General features: G+C 36.9%; 1 protein-coding gene across 2 annotated transcripts in view; it reads left to right on the plus strand.

Moving 5' to 3' along the window:
* Window positions 1-18999, plus strand: part of ZBTB8A (zinc finger and BTB domain containing 8A) — a 53863-nt gene extending 34864 nt beyond the window's left edge. The window contains exons 1-4 of one of the 2 annotated variants that reach the window (XM_032495812.1): window positions 1779-1887; window positions 6540-7363; window positions 9323-9492; window positions 13373-18999. In XM_032495812.1, the coding sequence (XP_032351703.1) occupies window positions 6541-7363; window positions 9323-9492; window positions 13373-13705 (1326 nt within the window). In that variant the 5' untranslated portion in view covers window positions 1779-1887; window position 6540 and the 3' untranslated portion in view covers window positions 13706-18999. Of the gene's footprint in view, window positions 1-1778; window positions 1888-6539; window positions 7364-9322; window positions 9493-13372 lie in introns of those variants that run through there. The other variant, XM_006176209.3, reaches the window with a different exon arrangement.
* The last annotated feature ends 6762 nt before the right edge of the window (window positions 19000-25761 follow it).

Genomic DNA, 25761 nt, shown 5'->3' on the forward strand with positions numbered 1-25761 from the left:
TAAAATATTTCCTGTCTGGCCCTTAATAGAAATAAGTGACCTGTGTCTGGTCTAGGAAAAAATGAGTGTCGATAGGATCTGGCTTTTCTGTTTCTCTGTTCTGCTTTCCTCAGTGTTGATCCTTCCTCTTACAGCTCCCTCCTGGTGGTGGCAGAACATCTACAGTAGCTCCAGGCTTATATCCTCATAAAAGTGGTCTTCTTTTGTAGTTGCTTCAATAAACATGCTAAGATTCGGTTTGATTGAACCTCCTTTTCTTGCTTGTTTGATGTGTCCATCCCCAAACCAATAACTGGCCATGGGAACCACAGTGCTCTCATCTGCCAGGTCAAGGTCACAGGTTGACCTCTGGAGTGATTAAGTCATGATGGTATCTCCCAAACCATAAGAACCAAAGAGGTGAAGGGTGATCCTCTTGAGAAAAAATTGGGGAGCTATTACCAGAAAAAGGTATTGAGTGAGTAAGGGGAGTAGTAGGAATAGAATAATGAGTTAACAAGAGGGAAATTATATAACAGGCCCGTAAACAGAAGCATCCACTGAAACAATTAAACTAACAACTTTTAAATAGCTACGGCTTCTTCTGTTAATACAGAAATAAATATTTTTGCTTTCACTCATTTGTTTTAAATCCAAGGTTTAGGTCTACTGTGTGAAAGTACTGTCTTTATTGGTCAAAACCAGTTGCATATTGGCAATTCCATGTGGTTTGTATTAGCTTCCTAGGGCTGCTGCAACAAGTACCACAAACTGGGTTGCTTAAAACAATTGAAATTTATTCTCTCAATCTGGAGGCTGGAAGTCAGATATCAAGGTGTCAGCAGGGTCATTCTCCTTCTGAATTCTCTAGAGGAGGATCTGTCCAGCTTCTAGTGGCTCCAGGTTTTCATGTCTTGTGAAGGCATGACTCTAATCTGTTACCTCTTACTTCACATGGCTTTCTTTCTTGTGTGTATTTATGTGTCCTCTCCTCTTGTTATAAGGACACAGTCATTGGATTTAGGGCCCACCCTAATCCAGTATGACCTCCTAACTAATTATACCTGCAAAGACTCTATTTCCAAATCAGGTTACATTCTGAAGTTCTAGGTAGACATTAATTTTGAGGAGACAGTACTCAACCTACTACCCAAGGGGAAAAGACTGGCAGTTCAATAGTGCCAGAAAAATTGGTTATCCATATGAAAAAAGTTAGAATACAGTATGCAAAATCAATAGTAGATTAAAGCCCCAAAAGTGAAAAGTAGAACTTTAAAAAATATCTTTATATCCTTGGTATAAGGATTTCTTAAACAAGATATAGAAAACACTTTAACAAATTGACAAATTTGACTCTATTAAATCTAAAAGCTGCTTTTTAATGAAAATCACCTCAAATGGAGTTAAAAAGACAAACCACAGATGGGAGAAGTTATCTGCAAAGCATATAACTGATAAAGGATTAGGATGTTGGATGTATAAAGGATATCTATGAGTAAGAAAAAGATGACCCAATTTAAAAAATAAGAAAGGGTATTGTGTAGATAGCATTATTGGCCCCAGTTCATCACCCCTTACCAATATTCACACCCTTTGTTGAGTGACTTTGCAGTTCTTCCCACTAACAGACCAGAGGATATTTCTTCTCCCCTTGTGATTTGGCCATGTGATTTGCTTTAGTCTATTAGAACATAATATGTGTGACAATGTGCCAGTTGCAAGCCTAAGCTGTAAGAGACATCATGTATTTTCACTTGGGCTTTTGTACTTCAGCCATTGTCATGAGAAGAACTTGTCCAGGCTTGCCCACTGGTCTCAGGAGGAAGATGTAAGTCCATGTACTATCACAACCACTTCAGACAAGCTGTCCCATCCAGGTCCAGCCTAAATCAGCCAACCCACATACATGTAAGCTAAATAAATACTTACTATTGTATAACATTGTTTTTGTGGTTAGTTGTTACGCAGTGTTACTTAACAGCATTTTAATAAGCAAGGAAATTCACTGAATCATGGTCAAAAAACATTAAAAGTTGTTCAATCCATACAAATAAAAGCAGTAGCATACTACTGCATATCCACAAAATTTAAACATCTGATAATATTAAGTGTTGATAAAAATTGAGAAGTAGAAACTGATATATATACCATTAGTGGGAGTGCACACCTAAAAACCAGGTGACATGGTTCTGGCCATTGATTTGCAAGTGTTAAGTTCCCTGGATGCGGCATCCAGAAAAACTAGTTTTTTTCCTGATAAAAAAGAAGATAGACTGGGCTGGTAATTGCCTTTTGTCTTTTCATCTTCTTCCTGCCGGGAATGTGGACATGTGGCTGGAGATAGGGCAGCTATCTTGTAACATAAAATGTTTTAATTTCATTAATTATATTTTTCATATATTAAATTCATTTGATTCCTCTTCAAACCTACCTCTTTTCCCCCCCCCCTTTTCATATAGATAACAATAAACAAAGTAAAGGAGAATGGCTAACATTTGTGAAGTACTTACCACATGCCCAATACTGTTTTGAGTGCTATACATACCTCAACTCATTCAATCCTCACAGTAATGCTGTGAAATAAGTGCTATTTTTGGTTCCATTTTATAAATAAGGTAACAGAGATTAAGTACATTGCCCAGGGTCACACAGCTATCAAGTGACAGAGTTAGGATTCCAAGTCAAGCTACCTGTTTCTAGTTCCTACACAACTATATGCTAGTCTATATCACCTTCTATCTCTTTGACCATTTTAAAACATACTTGTTTAATAGCCTGTTAGATTTTTATTCTATTTTTCTGAAATTTCTGGGGTTCTAATTCCCTGCTTGTTATATACATGCTGATTCTTCTTCACAAAAAGTAATTTCCTTCTATCTTTTAATATTTTTGATTTACTCATTCAGCAAGATTGAGCATCTGTTGTGTGCTCAAGTGCTGTTCAAGGAGCTGGGGATACATAAGTAAACGAAACAGGCAAAGTCTCTGCTCTCTTGAACCTTAAATTCTAGTAGGAGAAAACAGACAATAAACAAATAAGAGGATAGAGAGTAGGAGGAGGTGCTTGTATAAAATGGCAAAGGAAAGCCTCTCCAATAAGGTGACATTTGAGCAGAGACCTAAAAAAAAAAAAAGTGAGAATGTGAGCTATGTGTATTCCTGGGGGGAAGAATTTCCGAGCACAGAGAATAACAAGTACAAGGCTGCATGGCAGGAACATGCCTTGAATGTCTGGGAAGGAGCAGAGGTCTTTGGAGCTGGAAATGCAGTGTGTAGAGCAGAGAAGATGTGGGCAGGGAGGTACCGGGAGAGGGGAGAATGCAGATCATGCCGAATACAGATCATGGCGGGCCTTTTAGGTCATGAGAACTTTGGGGTTGGATGGGGAACCTCTGGAGGGTTTTGTGCAGAGGAATAACATGATGTCACTTACGTTTTAGAAGGATCACTCTGGCAGCTGTCTTCAGCCTAGACTGAAGTTGCAAGGAGACTAATTAGGAGGCTGTTGGTGATAGGTGATGGATGGATCAAAGTGGTAACAGCAGTAGTGGACAGAGGTAGTAGGATTTTGGATTTGTTATGAAAGTTAAACTGACAACACAGTCAAAGATGACTCTTAATGTTTTTGGTCTAAACAACTGGAATGGACTTAACATTTCCTGAGACGGATAAGACTAGGAAAAGCAGGTTTAAGATGAGGATGAATGAAGAGTATGGTTCCGGATATGTTGAGCTTAGGATACCTATTAAACATCTAAGCAGAGATGCAGATAAACATATATGAGTCTGAGGTTCAGGGAAGAGGTTGGGGGCTAGATGTGTAAATTTGTCAGTTACAAGCTCAAAGTTGTATTTAAAACCATGAGACTGGATGGGCTCACCTAGGGAATGATATAAGCAGAGATGAGGTCTGAGCCTGAGCCCTGGGACATTCCAGCTGTAGGGGAGGAAAAATTTCCCTTGACCTTCTTCCTGGCTGCGTCTGAAAATTAAACTAACAAAGACAGATTTACTCAATATAAGTTTTACGTGACACAGAAGCCTTCAAAAGGAAATGACCCAAAGAGACAGACCCAAGTATTTTTATACTAGGCTTAATGAAGAGTGGACAGTCGTGAGAAACATAAAAAAATTCTCCAGGACATGTCCTCTTAGGACATTTTAGTAGCAAAAATCAGAGAATAAAAGTTTATAAACTTTTTGGGGAAAAAAAAAGAAACATAACAAATTAACATCATTAGAGGGAGGGTACAGCTCAAGTGGTAGAGTTCATGCTTAGCATGCTTGAGGTCCTGGGTTCAATCCCCAGTACCTCCTCAAAAAATAAATGAATAAACCTAATTACCTCCCCTCTCAAAAAAAATTTTTTTTTAATTTATAAAGTAACATCCTTGAATACAGTTCCCTGTGCTATACAGTAGGGCCTTGTTGTTTATCTATATTAAATACCTTGCAATAGCCCATAATGAAAAGAATATGAAAAGGCAGGACAGGTATAGCTCAGTGGTAGAGCGTGTGCCTAGCATGCACGAGGTCCTGGGTTCAATCCCCAGTACTTCCAATAAAATAAGTAAATAAATAAACCTAATTACTCCCCCCATAAAAAAGCAGGGAGCTATAAATGAGTTACTATGTTGTACATTAGAAATTAACACAACATTGTAAATCGACTATACTTCAATAAAAAAAATTAACATCCTTTAAAAAAAAAAGAGTGAGCAGTCATGGAAGAATGTGGTTGATTAAGGAATAAGAGGTAAATATAGTAAACTGGGGGACACTCAGCAAAGCCGGTTTGTTCAGATTCTTCTCAGTGTCCCTTGTCTTCTGAGTTAAGGATGCTCCTTTCCTCTGGGGATAGGGAAGACACCTCTCACCTGAGGGTTTTACGATCTGTTGCAGGGGAGCAGGGAGGGGGTGTCAGAGTGACATTCCTGTTTCTGCTGTTTACTCAACTCCTTCAGTTCAAAATACTCAATATGCCAAGGTGCCCTGTTTGGGGGCCCCATGTCCTGAATCCCATTGCACTTTCAAGTTTAGAAAAGGGAAGAACCAGCAAAGGAGACTGAGGAGTGGGCAATAGGAGAAGAACCATGAAGGCATGGGGTCCTGGCAGCCAAGTGGAACAAGTGTTTCAGGCTAAAGAGAGTGACCCACTGCATCAGTAAAATGAGGACAAAGAGGTGACCATTGGATCTGACAGCATGCAGGTTACTATGGATCTTTCAAAAAAATGGTTTTTGATGAATGGGAATGAAAACCTGATTAGAACGGGAGGAGTGAAGACAGAAAAAGAAAAAAAAAAAAGACCAAAAACTCTTCCAGTGAACTTTGTGTAAAGGGAGCAGAGAAATGGAGTAGTAGCCAGAAGTAGACGTGAAATCAAAGGCAGGTTTGTTCGCTTGTTTGTTTTTAAGATAGGAAGTATTAGACATCGTGGTGGTATGATATTGGAACTCCAATATCCACTATGTAGAGAGAGGCGAATGACTGGGTTCAGCTTAAGCAGACCTGCTTTCCCACCTGCTTGGGTTCTGAGAGCTTCCTTCAGAAGCAGTTTTGCATTTGCTTCTGCAAAGTGTTCCCATGGATACCACCAGCCCAACACTAATTCTCATGTTAGTTTTTCAGCTTGAAGTTTCCCACACCAAGCAGGTAAAATAAATTTGGACTTTAGAACCTCACAAAGCACAGCCTTGGGTTTGATATCTCACCTAGGGACTTTCTTCTTCCCAAACAAAGACCCTGCAGAGACAAACTGTGTCTTTTCCCTACACTCAGGGGCAAAGTTTACAAGTCCTTTTTCATTAAGATTGAACCCTTAGAGGGTTCCAGTTTCCATGACTGGTGATAACTGGGCTGTACTGCTGCTCCGGCTCTGCTCCCTCCCCAATGTCGGCATCTAGGGATTTCTCTTTCTTTTTTCCAGACCCAGCCATACACTTTTAGTCTGGGCTGTATTTTAGCCAGCATCTCTAGAGGTTTGTGGCAGGAACGTTTCAGCACTTTCTAGACCGCCATTTTGCTGGAATCAGAAGTCTTCCCCCTTCATTCTTCTCTTGGCTCATTCCTAGCCGCCTTTGAGGTCTCAGCTTAAATGTGCTTTCTCAGAGAGGTATTCCCTAACCCTCTCCAGCCCAATCTAAGTTAGTTTACCCTCTCATACGAAGAGCACTCTCTTTCTGTCTTAGCACTTAACTTGTCATTTATAACTTCATATGAGTGTCTAATGCCTGATACCCTCTAGATTAAAAACTACACAAAAGTAAGAATTAAGCCTGTTTAGTTCAGCCTGTAGCAGAAGGCCAGACTTAAAGAAGGTACTCATTCACGTTTGGTGACTAAATAGATAATTGTCTAAAAAATCAAAGAACTAACAGTAGAGTACTACATGATATACTGAAACCTATTATCTTCTGTGTCATGGAGACTATGTTCTCTAAGAAGAAAGTGTTTTTAATGGAAAAAAGATGAGGTTTCTGACTCTTGTTTTACTTGACTCATCTCAGAGAAGCAGTGTTGCTCCGGTTTTGGTAACCACCATGTCTTTTCCTCTTTAGAATGGAGATCTCCTCCCATCAGTCTCACCTCCTGCAACAGCTGAATGAGCAGCGCAGGCAAGACGTATTTTGTGACTGCAGTATTCTGGTTGAAGGCAAGGTCTTCAAAGCCCATCGGAATGTATTATTTGCTAGTAGCGGCTACTTTAAAATGCTTCTTTCTCAGAATTCCAAGGAGACGAGTCAGCCAACCACAGCTACATTTCAGGCTTTCTCCCCCGACACTTTCACAGTTATCCTGGACTTCGTCTATTCCGGCAAGCTCTCTCTCACGGGTCAGAATGTCATAGAAGTGATGTCAGCTGCTAGCTTCCTTCAAATGACTGATGTCATTAGTGTATGTAAGACCTTTATTAAATCTTCGTTAGACATTAGCGAGAAAGAAAAAGATCGCTATTTCAGCCTCTCTGATAAAGATGCCAATTCTAATGGTCTAGAGCGTTCCACTTTTTATAGCGGTGGCTGGCAAGATGGAAGCAGTTCTCCACGTCCTCATCTAAGCCCAGATCAAGGAACAGGTGTAATAAGTGGGAAATCCTGGAGTAAGTATAATTACCATCCAGCTTCCCAAAGGAATACTCAACAGCCTCTGGCCAAACATGAACAAAGGAAAGATTCCATTAAAAAGTCCAAACATTTGAGGTTGTCACAGCCTTCTGAAATGGCTCATTATAAGTCAAGCAAACGAGAGGCACGAACATCTGATTCTTCCAGCCACATTTCCCAATCTGAAGAACAGGCACAGATGGATGCAGAAATGGACTCTACTCCTGTTGGCTATCAGTATGGTCAAGGATCTGATGTCACATCGAGAAGTTTTCCAGGTACCCAAAAAGAGAATCAGTCCCCTCAATCAGGTTCCAAGACTCCTATACAAATCAGTCCTATCTCAACATGCCCTTACTTTTAGGTGTTATGGGCAGTTGAACCAAGTGATTTTTTTTTAAGTCATACTTCTCTAATGAAATCTATTCATAAAACATAAATTTAAAAATTTTAAGTTAAAAGTAATTTTGGATAAATTTAACGAACTCAAAACAGTACTGAGGATCAAAATCCATGATTTTTCAAAACTGTAGCTGTGGGTGATTAGATTACTGTTAAATGTTTAAAGCTCTTTTCTAAGTGGTTCAATCCCTAAGATATGTATTTTCACTTTAAATAGTTTTTTTTCCCCTGTGTATCCACTTGGGAGGAGTATTTTTATACAGAAAAGTTAAATACAGCAACCATGCATATTTGCAAAGGTTCACAGACCCAGTAAAAGAAATTAAACTAAATCTGAAGTTATTAAGATATAAATACATAATTTGAAAAACTTAACATACAGCATACAACATTGATACCATAATTCTATGTTCAACAGCGTGAGGCATCTCATTTTTATAATAGTAGTAAAATGCAGAGAGATTATATAGGTTGATAGTTTCAGAGTTAGCCTCCCTTCACTCCCATAAAACTGAAGTAGAGAACAGGGATTAGCAATACATTGAGGGGTCTAAACCTAATCACATCCCACTGCCAGAAAGAAATATATATCATCCAGCTTTTCCCCCCAATCATTCAGTCAGCAAATGTTTAATAGTTTACATGTGAACTTAAAGGAAAATTATGATAAAATTAAACTCCTGTAGGCTATAAGATTTAGAGTATATATTTAGATTTGTTTAATTTTAGAAAAATTCCAAACATATATAAAAGTAAAAAGAACAGTATATTTAACCCCCATGCACGCATTACCTAGTCCCACTCATGACCAATCTTGTTTCATCTGTGCCTCTACCCCTGAGCCCTCCCATTTTTTAAGCAAATCTCAGATATCATATGTTTTTATCTGTAAATATTTCAGAACGTGTCCCTAAAATAGTCTTTAAAAAATCTACAATACCATTATTATTGTACCTGCACAAAATTGACAAATCCTTAATATCACTAAAGGCCAATCAATATTTACACTTTCCTGGTTGTCATATAAATTTTAGAAAATAATTTGGTTGTAGATAGCATACTTAAAAATAATAGGTAACCTGATTGATTTTTACTAATCACATTTTCCTGTAGGATATTGACTTGAAAATATATGAAATTACATCATATTATAGAGCTTACTGAAAATCCTGATGAGCTCTGCCATTGACCAAGGCAGACAGATATAATAGAGCAAAAATGGGAAAGCTTTGTTGTATTTTAAAACTGCAAAAAAAGTTATCTTTTCTTGGGCTCTGCACTTTTATAATTCTAGGTTATTTAAATCTCACTTCAATAATGAACAGCTGAATTTAACAGCTGTTAAACTGATGAGGCTTGCCTCCAACCACAACTAACATTTTGAATATGTAGGAGTTTTAAAACACAAGAGCCTTGAAACTTTTTCACCTTTAAAAGTAGTACAACTGTATAAAAAGTAAAGGCAGGGGAATAAATATAGTAAATAAAACAGGTTACTTAAAAGCTTAAACATTAAATACTTTTATTTTTGAATTGTGTCTACAGTTTTAAAATCCAGTACCACTTTACATTTAAAATCTAGTGACCCTATGACATTAAATAAAAACATAAGTGGGACAGTCTAAATTTACCCAGACTTTATAAATATTTCAAATCCTGAAGTTATAGTTCTGTACTTCGGATTACACTGACAATCTAGTCTTTATAAAATTTCTTTCTTCTGCTTTTTGCCTGCCTTTCTGAGATTGGACTCATCTGCCCCTTTTGGATTCTTGGTGTTACTAGAATTGTGACTACTAAGTTTTATATGATTTAATCAAACTGTCTCCTGACAGATGACCTGCCCAGGATGAGGTTCAAGTGCCCATACTGCACACATGTGGTGAAGCGGAAGGCAGACCTCAAACGCCACCTTCGTTGTCACACAGGAGAAAGGCCCTACCCCTGTCAAGCTTGTGGGAAAAGATTTAGCCGGCTAGACCATCTAAGTAGCCATTTTCGAACAGTATGTATGATTTTTCATTATTTTACTTCTTAGGAAATACATGCATTTATCTGCTTTAGGATAATCTAAGTTACTGAGGGAAATTTTTTCACGTAACTCTACAATTATATTAAAAAATTTTTCCAATTTAATGTTTTCACTTTGCACATAATGCATAATTTTAGTTTTTAAAAGAGATTTTTATTCTCCTATGAAACCTTGAAGTAAGAGATATTCTTTTGAATATCCATTTCAATTCACTAAAAACCTAATGTGTTTTTAATTTTTTTTTTAATGGAGTGGGGATTGAACCCAGGACCTCATGCACTCTAGGCATGCACTCTACTGCTGAGCTATACCCACCTCCTAATGTGTTTTCATATCCCGGTCTTTTCAATGCCAAAGACAATATAAATTTTAAAAATATTTTAAAGGTCTAGGTCAGAACCACTTCAGATACTCAGCATCTACTAGTGGTTCTTGAATCCTTATCTGGTAGGCTCTCAGGCTAGTTTCTGTTGTCTGACCTCTCTCCACCCTACCCTCTAGAGTCTCTCCAGTTTCTCTGGTCTCAAGGAAAGGAGTAAGGTGGGCAATAGAGCGACTCCCGAGCACGGACTGGACTGTCAGTAGTCAGAAAAATCTCAGGGATTTTCTGTTCGATGCTCTGGTGGTTTATTATGGTGGTGACATTGGAATTACTCTGCTGTTGATCTTGCAGCACGAATTTTTTCCAAAATCTATGTTCTATTACTCATACTTTTACCCCATTTATAGAGCTTCTTTTAGTTTTGAAGGATATTGGGTCACTTGATGCATTACTTTATAATTATTTATTCAACAAAGATACATTGAGCACCTACCACGTGCCAGACCCTTTTCTAAGGGTATACAGCAGTGAACAAAACAGACATGCTCTCTGCCTTCATTAATCTCTAAAACTAGATTTTTTTCAGTTTATTTTATTTATGTATTTATTTATTTTGGTGGGGGGAGGTAATTAGGTTTATTTAATATTTATTTATTCTTAGAGGAGGTACTGGGGATTGAACCCATGACCGCATGCATGCTAAGCATGTGCTCTACCACTTGAGCTATACCCTCCCCACCAGATTTTTTAAAATTAAAATAACCTTTTATTATTACAAAAGCAATAAATATGCATTATAAAAAGAAAATAGAAGAATAAGAAAATAAAAATACCATATTTTTACCACCTAGACATCACGATTCTTAACACTTTATCAGGTGAATTTACATTTTTTTACCAAAATATCATACTGTGCATGCTATTTTGTAACCTTTCTTTAGTGAATAATCTATACCTTTCCATCTGAATAAAATCTTATGTATTACACAGTTCAATTTTATCCATAGTCTCCTAAAATATCTTTTATAGCTGGTTTGTCCAAGCCAGAATCCAATCCAGAACTCAGCTCATTGTTAGGTCCCTTAAATATGTTTTTAAGCTGGCATAGTACCCCCCACACCCATTTATTATTGTGTTTTTAATAACACTGACTTACTAAAGATATTGAGCCAGTTGTTTTACAAAATATCCTACCTCTGGATTTCTCTGCTTGCTTCTACATGGTGTCATTTAGCTTGTTCTCCTATCCCCCATGCATTTTCTATAAGCTATAAGTTTTATCTAAAGTCTTAATGGGTTCTAGTTAAATACTTTCATCAAGGACAAAATTGTATACTTCATATTGTGTCACATTAGGAGACACGTAATATATGGTGGACCCATCATTCATGTTGTTAGGATTGATCACTGGGTTAGGGTGATGATACCATGATCCCACCATTGCCTTGTGATTAGAAAGGAATCTCTGTGGAACGATTTTAGTGGTATATGATTATCCATTTCCCCATCAACCATTCATTTAATGGTATTAATACCAATTAGTAATCTCAGTCCAAATTACTGATTTTACTTGGAGTTGTCGAATGATCAACTTTATCCTTCCTTTTATATTATTAGCTAGAATTCTATAAAGTAAAGCTTTCCTTTATCACCTGGGGCTATTTGGTTACTTTGAAATAGGGTTCCTATAGGAAAAGCAGGATCAATGTTAATTATTTCCCTTTAATTACCAATGTTCTAAGTAAAGAGTTGACTTAATAGTAGCCTCAAATGATACATGAATTTTGGTTGACTTTTTTAAATAGCATATAGTCTCATGAATTTCATTGGTTCATTGTGTTTGGACCCATAACAATTATTATTCTTTTTGATACTTAGATTTTCAAATTTTGTGTAGTAGGGACACTTGAAGCTGGCTCTTGTGTCCTTTTGTTACACCTCCATTACATTTTTTAAGTGTCCTTGTTCTCTGGCTCCAAAAGAGCCTGAGGCTCATATCGAACTTCCTCTGCCACAAAACTGGAATCAGCCACTTCTCAAAGGAGCTTTGGTGCCTTTTAGTGGGGAATGAAATTAGAAACCAAAATTTGGACACCTAGGGTGCTCATTGTTATTAAGACATCATTCTTTTTAGATTATTTCTGAGCTAGAAAATATGTATTTTTAAAATAAGTTCATGATGATGTTTTCAGTTTTAACATTGTAGTGTTTCACTTAATTTCTTTGTCTTCATAATTGTATTGGTATTGGGCAGGTGGGTGATGAACATGAATCTGTGTCAATGCCACATAGGATAACCATAATACTCATACTATCTCAGGAGAAATAAAGCTACATTCAAATTGTGTACTTTCAACATTTACTGATTAATATGTCAGTGGTTAAGCAGAAGATAGTAACTCTAGTGAGTAGTGGTTCCATACATTTTCTTAGATATTTTACCAGACTGCATTAGTTTCCTTGAGCTTTTTGAGACTACCTGTGTTTGTACTTTGGCCTGCTTTCATACCATTCTGACTTTATCTAAATGAATATGCTGAAAACTTAATTTGGCATTATACAATTAATTAATTGTAATAATTTTTAGATTAGAATCTGTAATCTACTGCTTTGACAGCTATTGAACAAAGTTATCTATTGCTAACTATAATATATGATTATTCATCAATTACAACTTCTTCCCAAAGCATTTCACACATGTTAACTCATTTGATCCTCAAAACCTGGTATGTATCCCCATTAGTAATAAGTAAGCAGTCAGAGCTAATAATAGGCTGACAGGTAGCAGAACCACCATAGTGGGTGGTTGTAACCAGTGTCCATTCTGATAGTCAGGCTTCTATTCTGTTTGGGTGGTGCCCATACTTGACCAGTTGTTAAATAATTTGACAGTCACCCTTGAAGCAGGTTTATAATGTTTTAAATTACTTGCTTCAAGATACATGTTAGTAAATGACAAGATCAGTCAATGACAAGATTAGCCAATGACAAAACCAGGATTAGAACCTGCCTTCCAATTCCTTGTCCAGTCCTCTTTCTACTAGATCTTTCATTAATAAAAGTAGCAAGTAATCCTTATATCAAAAAAAATTTTTTTGATAAATTTTAATTTGGGATTTTTTTTCTGTAGCAAAATAACAAAACATTAATACTCCCATGAAATGAGCTTTTTTCCCTGAAGTAAGATATGTAAAATCCTTAGAATAGTACATGGCTTATATTGTTTGCAATTATTATTTTTCTGGGAAGGTGTCCCTTGTTGCCTCAGATATAAAAATATTGGATTAAAGGATATGTGAAATTAAGTATGTAATATTAATCATAAAAACAGACATTTTTCAGATGAAGCTGGTGTTTAATATTTCTGTAACGTCAATTTATCACAAAAACCTGTGATCTTTTTCTAATGACTAGATGTTAATTTAATATTAATGCTTGGCTTTGAACATCTTAAGTTTATGAACTGGTACTTAGAATATCAAACTGTCCTGCTTTTGAAAAATCTTTAACACTATTTAAATCTCTGCACAGATTCACCAGGCATGCAAACTAATCTGCAGAAAATGCAAACGCCATGTGACTGATCTAACAGGTCAAGTGGTACAGGAAGGAACCAGGCGCTACAGACTCTGTAACGAGTGCCTTGCTGAAGTTGGCATAGACAGTCTCCCCATTGATTTGGAAGCTGAACAGCATCTCATGTCCCCATCAGATGGAGATAAGGATTCCAGGTGGCACTTGGGTGAAGATGAGAATAGATCATACGTGGAGATTGTAGAAGATGGGTCGGCTGATCTGGTCATACAACAGGTGGATGACAGTGAAGAAGAAGAAGAAAAGGAAATAAAGCCCAACATTAGGTAGCTAGAATGTGAACCAACAGAGCTGGCATGTCTGCAACTTATATTGACTTGCCGTATCTCTCGCTTTCCATGGTCACAGTCTGGTTAACAAATTATCAAACTGACTTAAAAGTAATGACCTGATACCACTTGCATGCTTTGTGAACAGGCCATTGTATCCATTCTGAACTTTGTTGCCCTAAAATCTGTTGCTGCACTGGAGAGAAAGACCTAGCTTGAGCTGGCATGATGGATGAACAGTTAACTGTCTTCCTTTTATTACAGAGATATCTTTTTTTTTTTAATTGGAAGATCTACTTAGCAAACTTTTCAAAGAAAATATTTTAAGTAAATTCACCACAACCAAATTTTATATAAGATAATTTGAAGGTGTTTCAAAAACATATAAATTACCAATATTGAATTTTTATAGGGAATCAGGTAAGAGCACATTTAAGGGTCTGGTACCCTACCTGACTAAACTAATTAGTCTTTCTATTAAATTCAGATCTTAAACGACCTATCATTATTCCAGTATCGTAAATACTTTAGGATTATGGCAGAAGACAAATCTAAAATATTTGAAATCATTCATATTTGACATTTTTGTCATTAAGTTAAAAATTACTCTTATGTAGTCAGTATTAAAAAAAAACCTAAAAGAGGCTGATCAGAGATTATATACAGACATCATTTTCTTAAAGCAGAAAACTAATACTGTCAAGGTAGTTTTTGAAGATTTATCAATATAGCTCTCTTTGTAAAGAAAAAGAAAAGAAAACTGGAGGTTCTTACCAGTTCTTAAGAATAATTTCTAGTATTTCTATACTGCTATATTATTTATAAAGTGCTCTCTCACACATTTTCCCACCTAATCAGCAAGGTAAATATTGTTGTCTCTGATTTGCAAATGAAGACATAAAGGTCAGAAAGTTTAAGTGGTGGGACTGGTGATTGGACAGGTTTTGATTTTAAACTGTCTTTCATCTGTCTTTCCCTGTATTGTCTCCTGAAATGATGAAGAAATGAAGTCAAACCTCACCAATCTGCAATAATTATAAAAAGAAGCCTATCAAAATTAGAAAGTATGAAAGAAGAGTAATTTAATCATCTTCAACAACATATAATATCCTGAACTAGAGTTATTCAAATAGTGCTAAGTATTGTCCCTACAGTATCTATTGATGTTTTTCTTATTTATATGTAAATTTTATATATAAAACTATCTGAACACGTTATTCTCTTTAAGTTCTTTAAACATTTTTGCTTATCTTGTTTATATAATTTTTCAAAACAAACTTTTCTCCTAGGATACAAAGTTGAGTTTAAACTCCTCCCCTATAGGAATTATGAAACATTTCAAAATTACAGTCAAATTATAAAGATAAAATCTAAATACTAGAAGTAAAGAACTGACCTTCACAAAGGTCTTGGGAGGTTATCACAATTAAGCTTGTTTTATTTAATTTTGATAGAGGCTCCATGTATTATACTGTATTTTTAATTGCCATGACATACCTCCAGATACTTTTTATGTTATTTTCTCTTATTCTTTAATTAATGATTGTCCTTAATAACAATTTGTGGGCTAAAATGGTTCATTTATTTAAATATTTTTTACAAATAGATGAATAACCATTTTGTTTTATGGTACGTAATTCTGAGATTTTCTTCAAGATTCCCCTGATGGTAAATTTCCAGTTGCTTCAAGACTGGTTAGTATGCATTGAGTTCACTGTCTCCCAACATGACCATTCCTGAATCAGGAGTCCTAACAAATTGTACCAAATGATGGTGCAACTTGTCATTGTTTGGTCTCACCAGATGGTGGTAACATCTTTCAAAATTATAATCTGATATTTAATCATTGGAGCCAATAGGAAAAGTGACTGATTTGAGCTTTATAGAAATGAAGTAGTGCTTGCATGTGTATACTCTAACGCACTTTAGTCTATGATCTAAATGTTCTTTGATGCTACTATCTTCTGCACGCAAACATCAGCATGAGTCCCAGCAAGGTCCACTGAACATAGTGCCACCAGCACGTGTAGAGCCTTATCAGAAATAATGCTTTCTCATAATTGTTTATAACAAGCACCAAGCAATCCCCACAAAAGAGCTATCAAGTTCACAAACTAGACAGCACATCTGTTCTATCATTTTAGTACCATAAAAGAACATTCATGACATGTTTGTAAGTTGTAAATAACTAGTTATCGTATAATATATATTTAAGACTTTAGAGACCAGTTCTTTTCTCGAGTGAAATTGTCTAATAATGGTTTCTAAAAAAACTGAATTCTTTAGCTCTTAAATGTGGGAAAATGTTACATGGGGTATAATATGTTAATATAAGCTTTATTTATGCCAAGATTTTTTTTTTAATATTAGGAAAATAATGGAAGTTGTTTAGACCAAAGTTTGCTCTTACAGGAATGCTGTTTATCACCTTCTAAACACCCTTCTAAGTCTATGGTTGTCAAAAGAGTATCTGGTTGATGGGATTAAGTTTTGCAAAAATAAAGCACCACTGCAGTACTGCCTAGTGTCTGGAGGAAGCAAAACAGACTAGATCAGTGGTTTAAAAGATTTTTTTTTTACCCAAGAAGCCCTTTATTGAAATGAGTTGTCTCATAGAGAAGATCAACATTTAAGGGAAACACTTAAGTCAGAGCTGCTCGGATTCAACCTCCTGCGAGACTCTCCCCAGACCCTTCTGCAGAGCTGAGTGCAGCACCTTGAAATGGATCACTTTTTTGAATTCCCTTTGAGCTTTACAGCCTCACCTCATTACACCTGTTACTGCGTTTATAAGCTTGTAACCATAGCATCTCTTAGAGCAGCAAATCACATCTTTCCTCTACAAGGTTCCTCCTATAGTTACCAAATCTCAAGACTTCTTAAGAACAAATGTTTCAGTATTGTTTGTCTGAGTGATGAAATCACAATTACCTCTTTTATATGGCCAAGTTACTGCTTAATGGATGAAAAATTTGTTACTTTTGACCTCAGAGCTCAATTCATTAAAGTTATTTTGCCAAGTCATGCTAAAATATATTGAAATTTCCACTCAGATTCGTTATATATATTTTGAGTCCTAATATTAATACTCCGGAAAAATCACTAAAAACCAAACAGCATAAGATGTGTTTAACTGGGAAGGGTGATAATAGTGGTACTGGAGGGCCAAACTTTAGATTATAAATGGAAAGTTCTATGTTATTTTATATTAGAGTGGATCAGTATTACTATTTATCATTTATATGGCATTTTATATTTGCAAAGTATTTAATGATTTTTATGTTATTCTTTATATATCTATAAAATAGGACATTTATCACATGAAAGGTAAAGAAACTGAGGCACAGAACAGTGAAGCAACCTACCTAAGACAACCCAGTGAAACAATGGCAAAAAATAGGAATTAGAATTACCAGATTTTCTGAATCCTAGAATATCAGCTTAATTCACTGAGGTTTGTTATGTATTACTTTATTTTAAAAGATGATTTTATACAAATAACAGCCAATTGTTTTAAAGCTGATGTCATTGTGTGTGGATAAATCCTATACAGAATAAATATTATGTAAAGGATGTGACTTTGGTTACAAGAGTTTCAATGACAAAAATTCAGGTTGTCATACAAATGGCATTATTTAGCCAGCTGCTTTATATATTGTGAAGTATAATTAATATTTTATTTTGATACAGAAGTTTCTTAACTATTCATGCTAATGGAGCCATGAATAGACCAGAAAAAAGAAATCTACAGAGAATCTGTAAACTTCATTTTCTAACTTGTCAGTGTTCTCCCTAAAGTACTTGTATTAATGCCAACAAAAAGTGAAATATGTTAGTAAGCAATAAGCCACAGACAGGAGAAGCTACAGGGCTTTTTAACTTTTAAAGTCAAAATATTTTGAAATGTACTTACTTAAAAACACGATAAACACTTTTCCCCATCCCTTTTTGTTTTCTTCACACATGCAAAAACCATGGCATACTTCAACACCTTGAGATAGGAAACCAGTGACCAGGGTAATGCTGGTCGCCTCTTTACCTTTGGGCTTGATTAGATTATTTGCAAACATTGAATAGAGCTTGTAAAGTACATCTAAGAATTGATTATACTTTACTTCATTCTTTCCAATTTCTAGATACACATATCCATTATATAGTTTCTTGATCTTCCCATTGGGAAAATCTTTTAATTCCTTGTTATTATTTACAATTACTTAATTCTTTTATTAAAGTAACTCATTTTTATTCAGCCCGTAAGGGGGAAAAATGGAACATTTCTGCCTAGATCAGTAGTTCTCAACCTTGGATGCACTTTTGAATCACTTGTGGAGCTTTAAAAATACAGATGCCTCAGTAAAGCAGAATTTCTGGCAGAACGGGCCCTGTGTGTATTTTTTTTAAATCATCCCAGTATTTTTTTATATGCAAAATAGGTCTCCTAGTCAAGGTTTCCCTCTGTCCTTCCCAGATAGATTGATGCTAAGGATGGACAGTGGAACCATTTCATCTTCCAGTGCACTGGTTCTCACCCCTATAAGTAAGGAAAAAAATTTAAATATGGATGCCCAGTCCAAGAAAATACTAATTTTTGTGAAATTTCAAGATATTGTGTATGTTCCTTTATTTAAGGTTTTTATTAGGGTCAAATAGTATGGACACTAAATTAGTGGATAGTCTTAAAATAGACCATTTTTGCTTTGGGATGCATTTGCATTTTTATTTAATTATGGGTGCCTATTGCATTCTGGGATTTCACACAGTACTTCAGAGTAATAAAGAAACTATATTAGGAATATGTGACTGAAATACTATAATCTGAAATTTTACATGCTTTAATGTTTTCTTTGCTTTTGAATAAAAACCAAAACACTCTCCAAGCACTCTGAGGCTTAACTGCTACATATTAGAATCCCATCAATGAACTGAATTAAATTAGTTTTTATTCAAGTTAAATGTCATACTACAGAAATAGGACTCAAAACCAAGATGTCTTATTTAAAGAAGCTTTAGGATTAATTTGGAAGCAAAAATAAAGGTCTTTGCTTTACTTCAAGTATTGCCATTAAAAAAAACAAAACAAAACCTTGAAACAACTTTTGAGTAGGTTACCATCTTCATTCCCACGTTTGAGGTTATGTTTGCAATTCGAATTTGACAAGTATGTCCCTTCAGCAGTATTGTGTATACAGACACCATTGCTTAATCAACCAAAAAAAAAAAAAAATCATCCAGTAACGTAGTACTTTCTTGCATAATTCAGAAAGGTTAAATGCTGAAATAAAAGAGATAATGTGCCTTTTGTTGCATATTTGAGTTGATTTAAAACTTTTTTCCCCTGGAGGAAAAAATCCACAAGGGACATAGCAGTGGGAAACGGCGCCTAAAAGCATTGGCACCAGGCGCCCCAGTATTTCGGGACCGTGTTAAAAAAAAGAAAGTCTGGGGTTTTTCTCTGAGCAGCAGCGACATTTATTCGCGCTTAGGCTAGACCCCCAGAGAGGGCCCCCACCTACCAGACACCCCTAAAGCTAGATTTTAGGGGGGCGGGGTGGTAAATAGAAAATGTGATGTACGTGGTGGGCGCCCAATAAAGAGCCCCTGTTTGCCGGCTCCCCACTAGATGCAAGGCCTCTTTAGGCACTCACACCTCCGTGTTTAAAACTGGAGGAAACCGAGGCTTGAAACCTTACCCCAAAGCCATCACGATTCGAGCCCACGCGGTGCCCCAAACCGCCGCCCTATCGCCAGGGGGAGGTAGTCTGCTTTACCCAGACTCTCGGTTCCCAGGTGGTTCCCAGGTAGCGGTCCATGCGTCACCGCGCGTCACTGCCTCGGGCGTCGCCCCTCTCTCCCCACAAAGCAGGGACTGCACGCTTGACCTTGCCGCTGGGAGTAGCAGCCCTGATGAGATCCCGGAGTCTGCAGCCCAGCTCGCCAGATGCAGCTGGTACTCCTTCACTGATGTATTTTCGTTTATCCCTCTTCCCTCCCTCCCCTTCTTTCTTTCTGAGGGTGTCATCACTCTTAAAGAGAAACATAGAGCAACAAATGTTTTAGCCTGACAGCCATGAGAGGTAGGCACTATTACAGCAGATGAAGAAACCAAGGCTTAGAGTGGTGAAAAGACTTGGTCAAGTTCACCAAGTTAGGAAGTTTCAAGAAGGAAACTGGGAAGAAAAAAAAAAAAAAAGAAACTGGAAGCAGAGGCTTTAACTCCTACCTTTAGGTAATAGACATAGATATAAATATCGTCATATTGGAAGATGAGGCATTTATAATGACTTCGGGAACCCCTGTCACATGCAAGGGAGAGAAATAAAGTCCTGGAGCAATTTTACATTCCAGCTGGAGAGACACATACATGGCCAATGATGATGTGAGGTAGAAAGTACCAAGTGCCAGAAGTACGTCCATTTATTCATCCAACTAATGTCTCACCATCTACCATTTGCCATCTCCTCCAAGCACCCAGATTCCTAGATGGAATTTTTGACAAATAATTTGAGCGGGGAGAGTATCACATTTATTAATTTTGTTTTTGCACAAAAACAAATACAGATAACAAAAATGGTCCTTAATGCTAACATGCAAAATAGCGATTCTATATTCAAAAAAAATTTTTTTTGAGCTATGCCTTGAATGACGGAAAGGCCATCCAATTAGGAGACACAACGAAAGGAAGAAAGTTTATCAATATAACTAAGGAAAACTAGCAAATAGTTGAGAGCAGAGAATGAAAGTGTAAGAGGGGCTCAAGACAACTCCAGTGTGGGCTGTGGGAGGGTAAGGGCACTACTGATCGCAACAAGGAATGGGGAATTTGGATATGAAAACTTGATATTAAAGATCTCTCCCTGAGGAGCATGTCACCAGGGACTTTGGAATCAGGAAGAACTGCATGTGTCACTGAAACAGACCATTTAAAGATGGAAGGTAGGAAGATACAAAACCAGAAGCCAGTTCCCTTGCTCCTTAAGGTGCTTGCAACTTAAAAGGGGGTTGACTACTAGATATATTAACTGACTTAAGGAACTTTATGAAATTTGTATTTGTAATTTAAAATGTTGTCTAAGTATTTCACTGGAACTGAGAAGACCCAGTAAAGCAGGAATCAAGCAGGTGGGATGAATCCACACAGCTTAAGAGGAAAACTTTCAGTTATATTGAAAAAGGACGAGATTGGCAGTAAGAATCTGGACAACAGGACAGATTTGCAGAACAGAAAGTAGATTAATTAGTGGTTGCCTAGGACTTGGAGGGCTGGTCTGGGGGGTGAGTGCTTAAAAGGCAGTGGGCTGCTTTTTATGAGGAAAGTGTTCTAAAAACTGATCATTGCAAAACTGAATATACTAACACCCACTGAACTGTATGTACACTTCAAATGGGTAAATTGTATAATATGTGAATTATATCTCAAGAAAGTTGTTATAAAAACAGAGAGGAAAAGAATCTGGACAAAAATTCAAAGAATCTGAGTTGTGTGGCGTGAACTCTGATGGTGGATGACAGCAGGTGGCTGCACTGGTACTGAGAGAAGACTCCTGGAGAGGCTATGGGAACATGGATAGAGGCAGAAACAAAGTACCCCAAATTGATTCATCTTTCTCTTCACTGTGATATGCCCCCTGAATGATTAATATTGTGAGCTGCAAAGGAAACAGGGACAATAAATGGAAGGGAGCCCCATGGAAGGGCACCTGGTTTGGCATAAAGGGACAGTCAGCTTTTGAAAAGAGTTCAAGTCAGATATGAGAGAAAGAAAACACAGGAACAATGTGGAGCAGAGAAGTGGAAAAAGAAACTAAGTATGAAGAGAAAGCAGGAGAAGCAGAAGGGAGTAGCTTTGTTCGCCATTCCTCATAAACAAAGACTAACAGAATGGCACTGGCTGCCAAGGTTGTCCTTGAGGCTGGCCACACCCCCTAGCCAAATGCAGTGGACTTTTTAAAAAATTAAGGTGAAAAAGTAAGGGGGCTGTTAGCATTTAAGCTTGTCTCAATAATAGTACTAGCCCTCACTTACCAAGCATTACTATGTGTCAGGCACTGTCTTGAGTTTAATTCTCTCAACAACTCTGTAAATACTATCTCCACCACTTAAGATTTGGAAATTAAGGCACACAGAGGTTAAGCACCATGCCCCAAAGTGGACAGTTAGTAAGTGGCAGAACCGGGACTTGAACCCCCATGATCTGGCTCTAGTTTGTGCTATTAACCACTATACCTCCAAAATCTTCAAAAATGTTAACACAGTAGTGTTTAAATTCTGCAGCTCCAAGTATAATTTCAAAAGGACTCCCTTTTTCTTCTTTTACAAAATAAGAATCTTAACTATGGTAGCAGAGCTGGGGACACCTGGTCTGTGAGTAGTCATTACCTCCATTTTAGAGTTGAAGAATCTGAGCCTCGGAGAGGTTAAAGGAATTTCCCATAAAAATAGACTTATCATATGATCCAGTAATCCCACTCCTGGGCATATACCCAGAGAAAACGCTAATTCGAAAAGATACATCCACCCCAACGTTCATAGCAGCACTATTTACAATGGCCAAGACATGGAAATCACCTAAATGTCTATCAACAGATAACTGGATAAAGAAGCTGTGGTATACATATATCACATATACATACATACACACACACACTGGAATATTACTCAGCCATAAAAATGAAATGTCATTTGCAGCAATATGGATGGACCTAGAGATTATCATATTAGTGGAGTAAGTCAGACAGAGAAAGACAAATATATGATATCACTTATATGTGGAATCTAAAAAAAAAATGATACAAGTTATATTTACAAACCAAAAACACTCATGGACATAGAAAACTAACTATGGTTACCAAAGGAGAAAGGACAGGGAGGGATAAATTAGGGGTTGGGGATTAACAAACATATATTATTATGTATAAAATAAACAAGGACCTACTGTATAGCACAGGGAACTATATACAATTTCTTGTAATAACATACAATGGAGAATAATCTGAAAAGAAAAAATATGTATATATGTATAACTGAATCACTTTGCTGTACACCTGAAACTAACATTGTAAATCAACTACACTTCAATTTAAAAAAAAAAAGAAATTTCCCAAAGTCAGCTAGTGAGAGACAGGGGCAGGATATGAATCCATGATTCTAATGTATTTAAAGTTTATATTTGGAGGTAACTGAAACAACACATAGTTCTGTATTTATTTGGCAGTGGGATAAAAACAATGTAAGTCCACTATTTCCTACTATCTTGTCTTGATGCATTTCTATAGTCAAAATATTTTTGCTAAATAACATTAGCTTTTGAACTTTCAGAGTGTCAAGAGAAATTGGGACAGCCTTTGTCAATCATCTGTTTTTGAGTTGCACCTTACAAATATCACCCAAACGTTAAGTGTTTTCCTTATATATAAAATGTGAGTAATAACAGCTGTTGTACTAACCTCACAGTTACTATCTGGATCAAAAGAACAATAGAACGTAAATGTGATTTGTTATACATTAAAGGATATTATATAAATGTAGTGAACAGAATCTGAAGTCCCAAATCTGCCTCTTCTAGCCAGATGGTTTTAGGTGTCACTGATCTCATTTGTAAAATGTAGGACAACTAAACTACACAGAGAATTGCTAGGACAAATGGGTAATATACTGAAAGCATCTGGAAAAATGTTTTGTACAGAGAAGAACTGGATATGCATTTATGACAAAATAAGTATGTTGGCCCTAAGAGTTCCTTCTTGCATGTTCAGAATTCAGCATTAAGTACCTGTTCATTTTACAGGTAACAAAACAAAACAAGAAAATGTACAGAGCATATTATATGGGAAACAACATTGAAAAAGTCCCACAGTCATTAAATTCTGAGGAAGTTTGCTCTAGAAGGAGCTTGGAGAGGGTATCTTTTCCAATTTCCTGGGTTTTTTTAGAGGAAGAAACTAAATTCTCAGTTTCAGTGTAGAATACTCAAATCTTCTGAAGCTAACTTTTTTTTGTTTTGTTTTGTTTTTTAAGTCTTTTTTTTTCTTTTGGAGGAGGGGGGTAATTAAGTTTACTTGTTTATTTTTGGAGGAGGTGCCAGGGATTGAGCCCAGGACCTCCTGCACGCTAAGCACACACTCTTTGCTGAGCTATACCCTCCCCCTTGGGTGGGGTGATTTGGACCTTTTAGGCTAAATAACTGAAAACTGTTTCAGTAACAACTACCTTCTCTTTCTCAGCTCAGTTGTTTAGAATATTACTGATCACAGAAACTTAGAACTGCGAAGGAATTAAGGAATCACTAAAACATACCTGTAATACATAGATGAGGAAGTAGGTCCAACGTCAAACAGTAGAGCAAAGGCTAGGAATTGAGGCTTGTGACTTGCGGTTCTCACGTTCTCGTAGACCAGCTCCAGGAGCTGACCTGCAGTCTCTGTCTAAGTCTGATGTAGCTCTAAAGATGCTTAATCCACTGAGCATTGTCATAACTTAGTAACTGTTATGTGCTATCTAGGAGTTTCCTTCTATTTAGAGAGACAAGACTAGTGAACATTAAACAATTGTAAAATTGAATAAGGCTGCAAATCTTTAAAGCTAACTGGAGAGGCATAGTTCAGACCCCTAAAGACTAAATGGTTAGGGAAGCATCATGAAGTGTGATTTGAGCTGGGTTGTAAAGCAGAGCTGCAGACTAGCAACCTGTGGACTGGATTCAGCCCCCCCACAATTTGTTTCTTCTTCACTGTGATGACCCACAGTGGTTTGGGTTTCTTTCCAAAAATTAAGGTGCCTTCACATAAAAATCCCAGTTCCCGGGGTGTCATGAAAAACTGCCACACTAGGCTTGTATTCCCACTAGTGTTAAGGGCTGGAGCTAAGAGGCAGCTGCTGGCTTGACCACCACATAAACCCTCAGCTCAACACCCACAGCCCACTCCCGGTACCTGCCTGATTGCTTGGGCAGTGGATTTGCTACCTTGACATCTTCAGAAATGAGAACAGCAGCCCAGACAAGAGAACAGTAAGACAGAAGTGAAGAGGAGTGGGTATGTTATGGGGTAGAATTAGCTCTGCGATGGGGGTATCTGTTCCCTTGGATAAGACACATACCTGAAACTAGGAGAACGATCTGGTGAGTGCAAGCATCTCAAAAAATAAACTAAAAATAAACAAAATGTGTGCTGCTGCTGCTGGATCAGAAATGCCATCATTACACTTATAAAGGGTAACATACTCAAGGTGGGGGTCAGACATACTCAGGGGGCCAGGGAGGGTGTAGCTCAGTGGTAGAGTGCATGCTTAGCATGCACAAGGTCCTGGGTTGAATCCACAGTACCTTTATTAAAAATAAATAAATAAATAAATAAGCCTAATTACCCCCCCCTAAAAATAAAAAAAAAAAAATTTTAAGGGGTAACATACTCATTTTCTTTCTATTTAGTACCTTTGTTTTAGCATATTTTAAAACGAACACAAACTAAATTTTAAAATGTACCTGAAATTGTAATGAATTATAAATTGATTATAAATATGGAAATATAATTTGTATTGCATATTTACATCTGACTTGTTTTTACCAAACCCCATTATACAGCTCTGGTGGTAAGAGATATAGCTACACTTTTTTCCTAGTCAAGTCTGTACCCAAGTTTGTACCCTACTTGGCTTAATACATCCCAAGAGCTCTTACTCTGGCTTCGGCTCTCCCATTGCCCTCAGTGATATCCCACTGATCATTTTCACCATCAAACCCCACCCCCCCAAGTAGCCCATGATGTGTAAAGGCGATGAAAAAAAGAGCCCCATCTCAGCCTGGAAATTCATCCTAACAGAAGGTTAAAAGGTTCTTTTTTTTTGCTTGGAGGTCCACAATTTAAATTTAGAAAATGTGCCAGAGAACAAAGAAGATGGAGTGCTACCTCAGTGATCCTGCTGTGTAGCCATCTGAAGAGCTGCTATTCAAACCACAGGCTCTTGGCCTAGTCTCCATTACCCCTACTTTCTGTTAAATACCCAGAGGAAAATAATGCAGTGCTCAGAGAGAACACCAAGAAAGCTCACAATCTCTTCCTA

This window comes from Camelus ferus, chromosome 13 (genome assembly GCF_009834535.1).
Source record: "Camelus ferus isolate YT-003-E chromosome 13, BCGSAC_Cfer_1.0, whole genome shotgun sequence".
Classification (NCBI taxonomy): Eukaryota; Metazoa; Chordata; class Mammalia; order Artiodactyla; family Camelidae; genus Camelus; species Camelus ferus.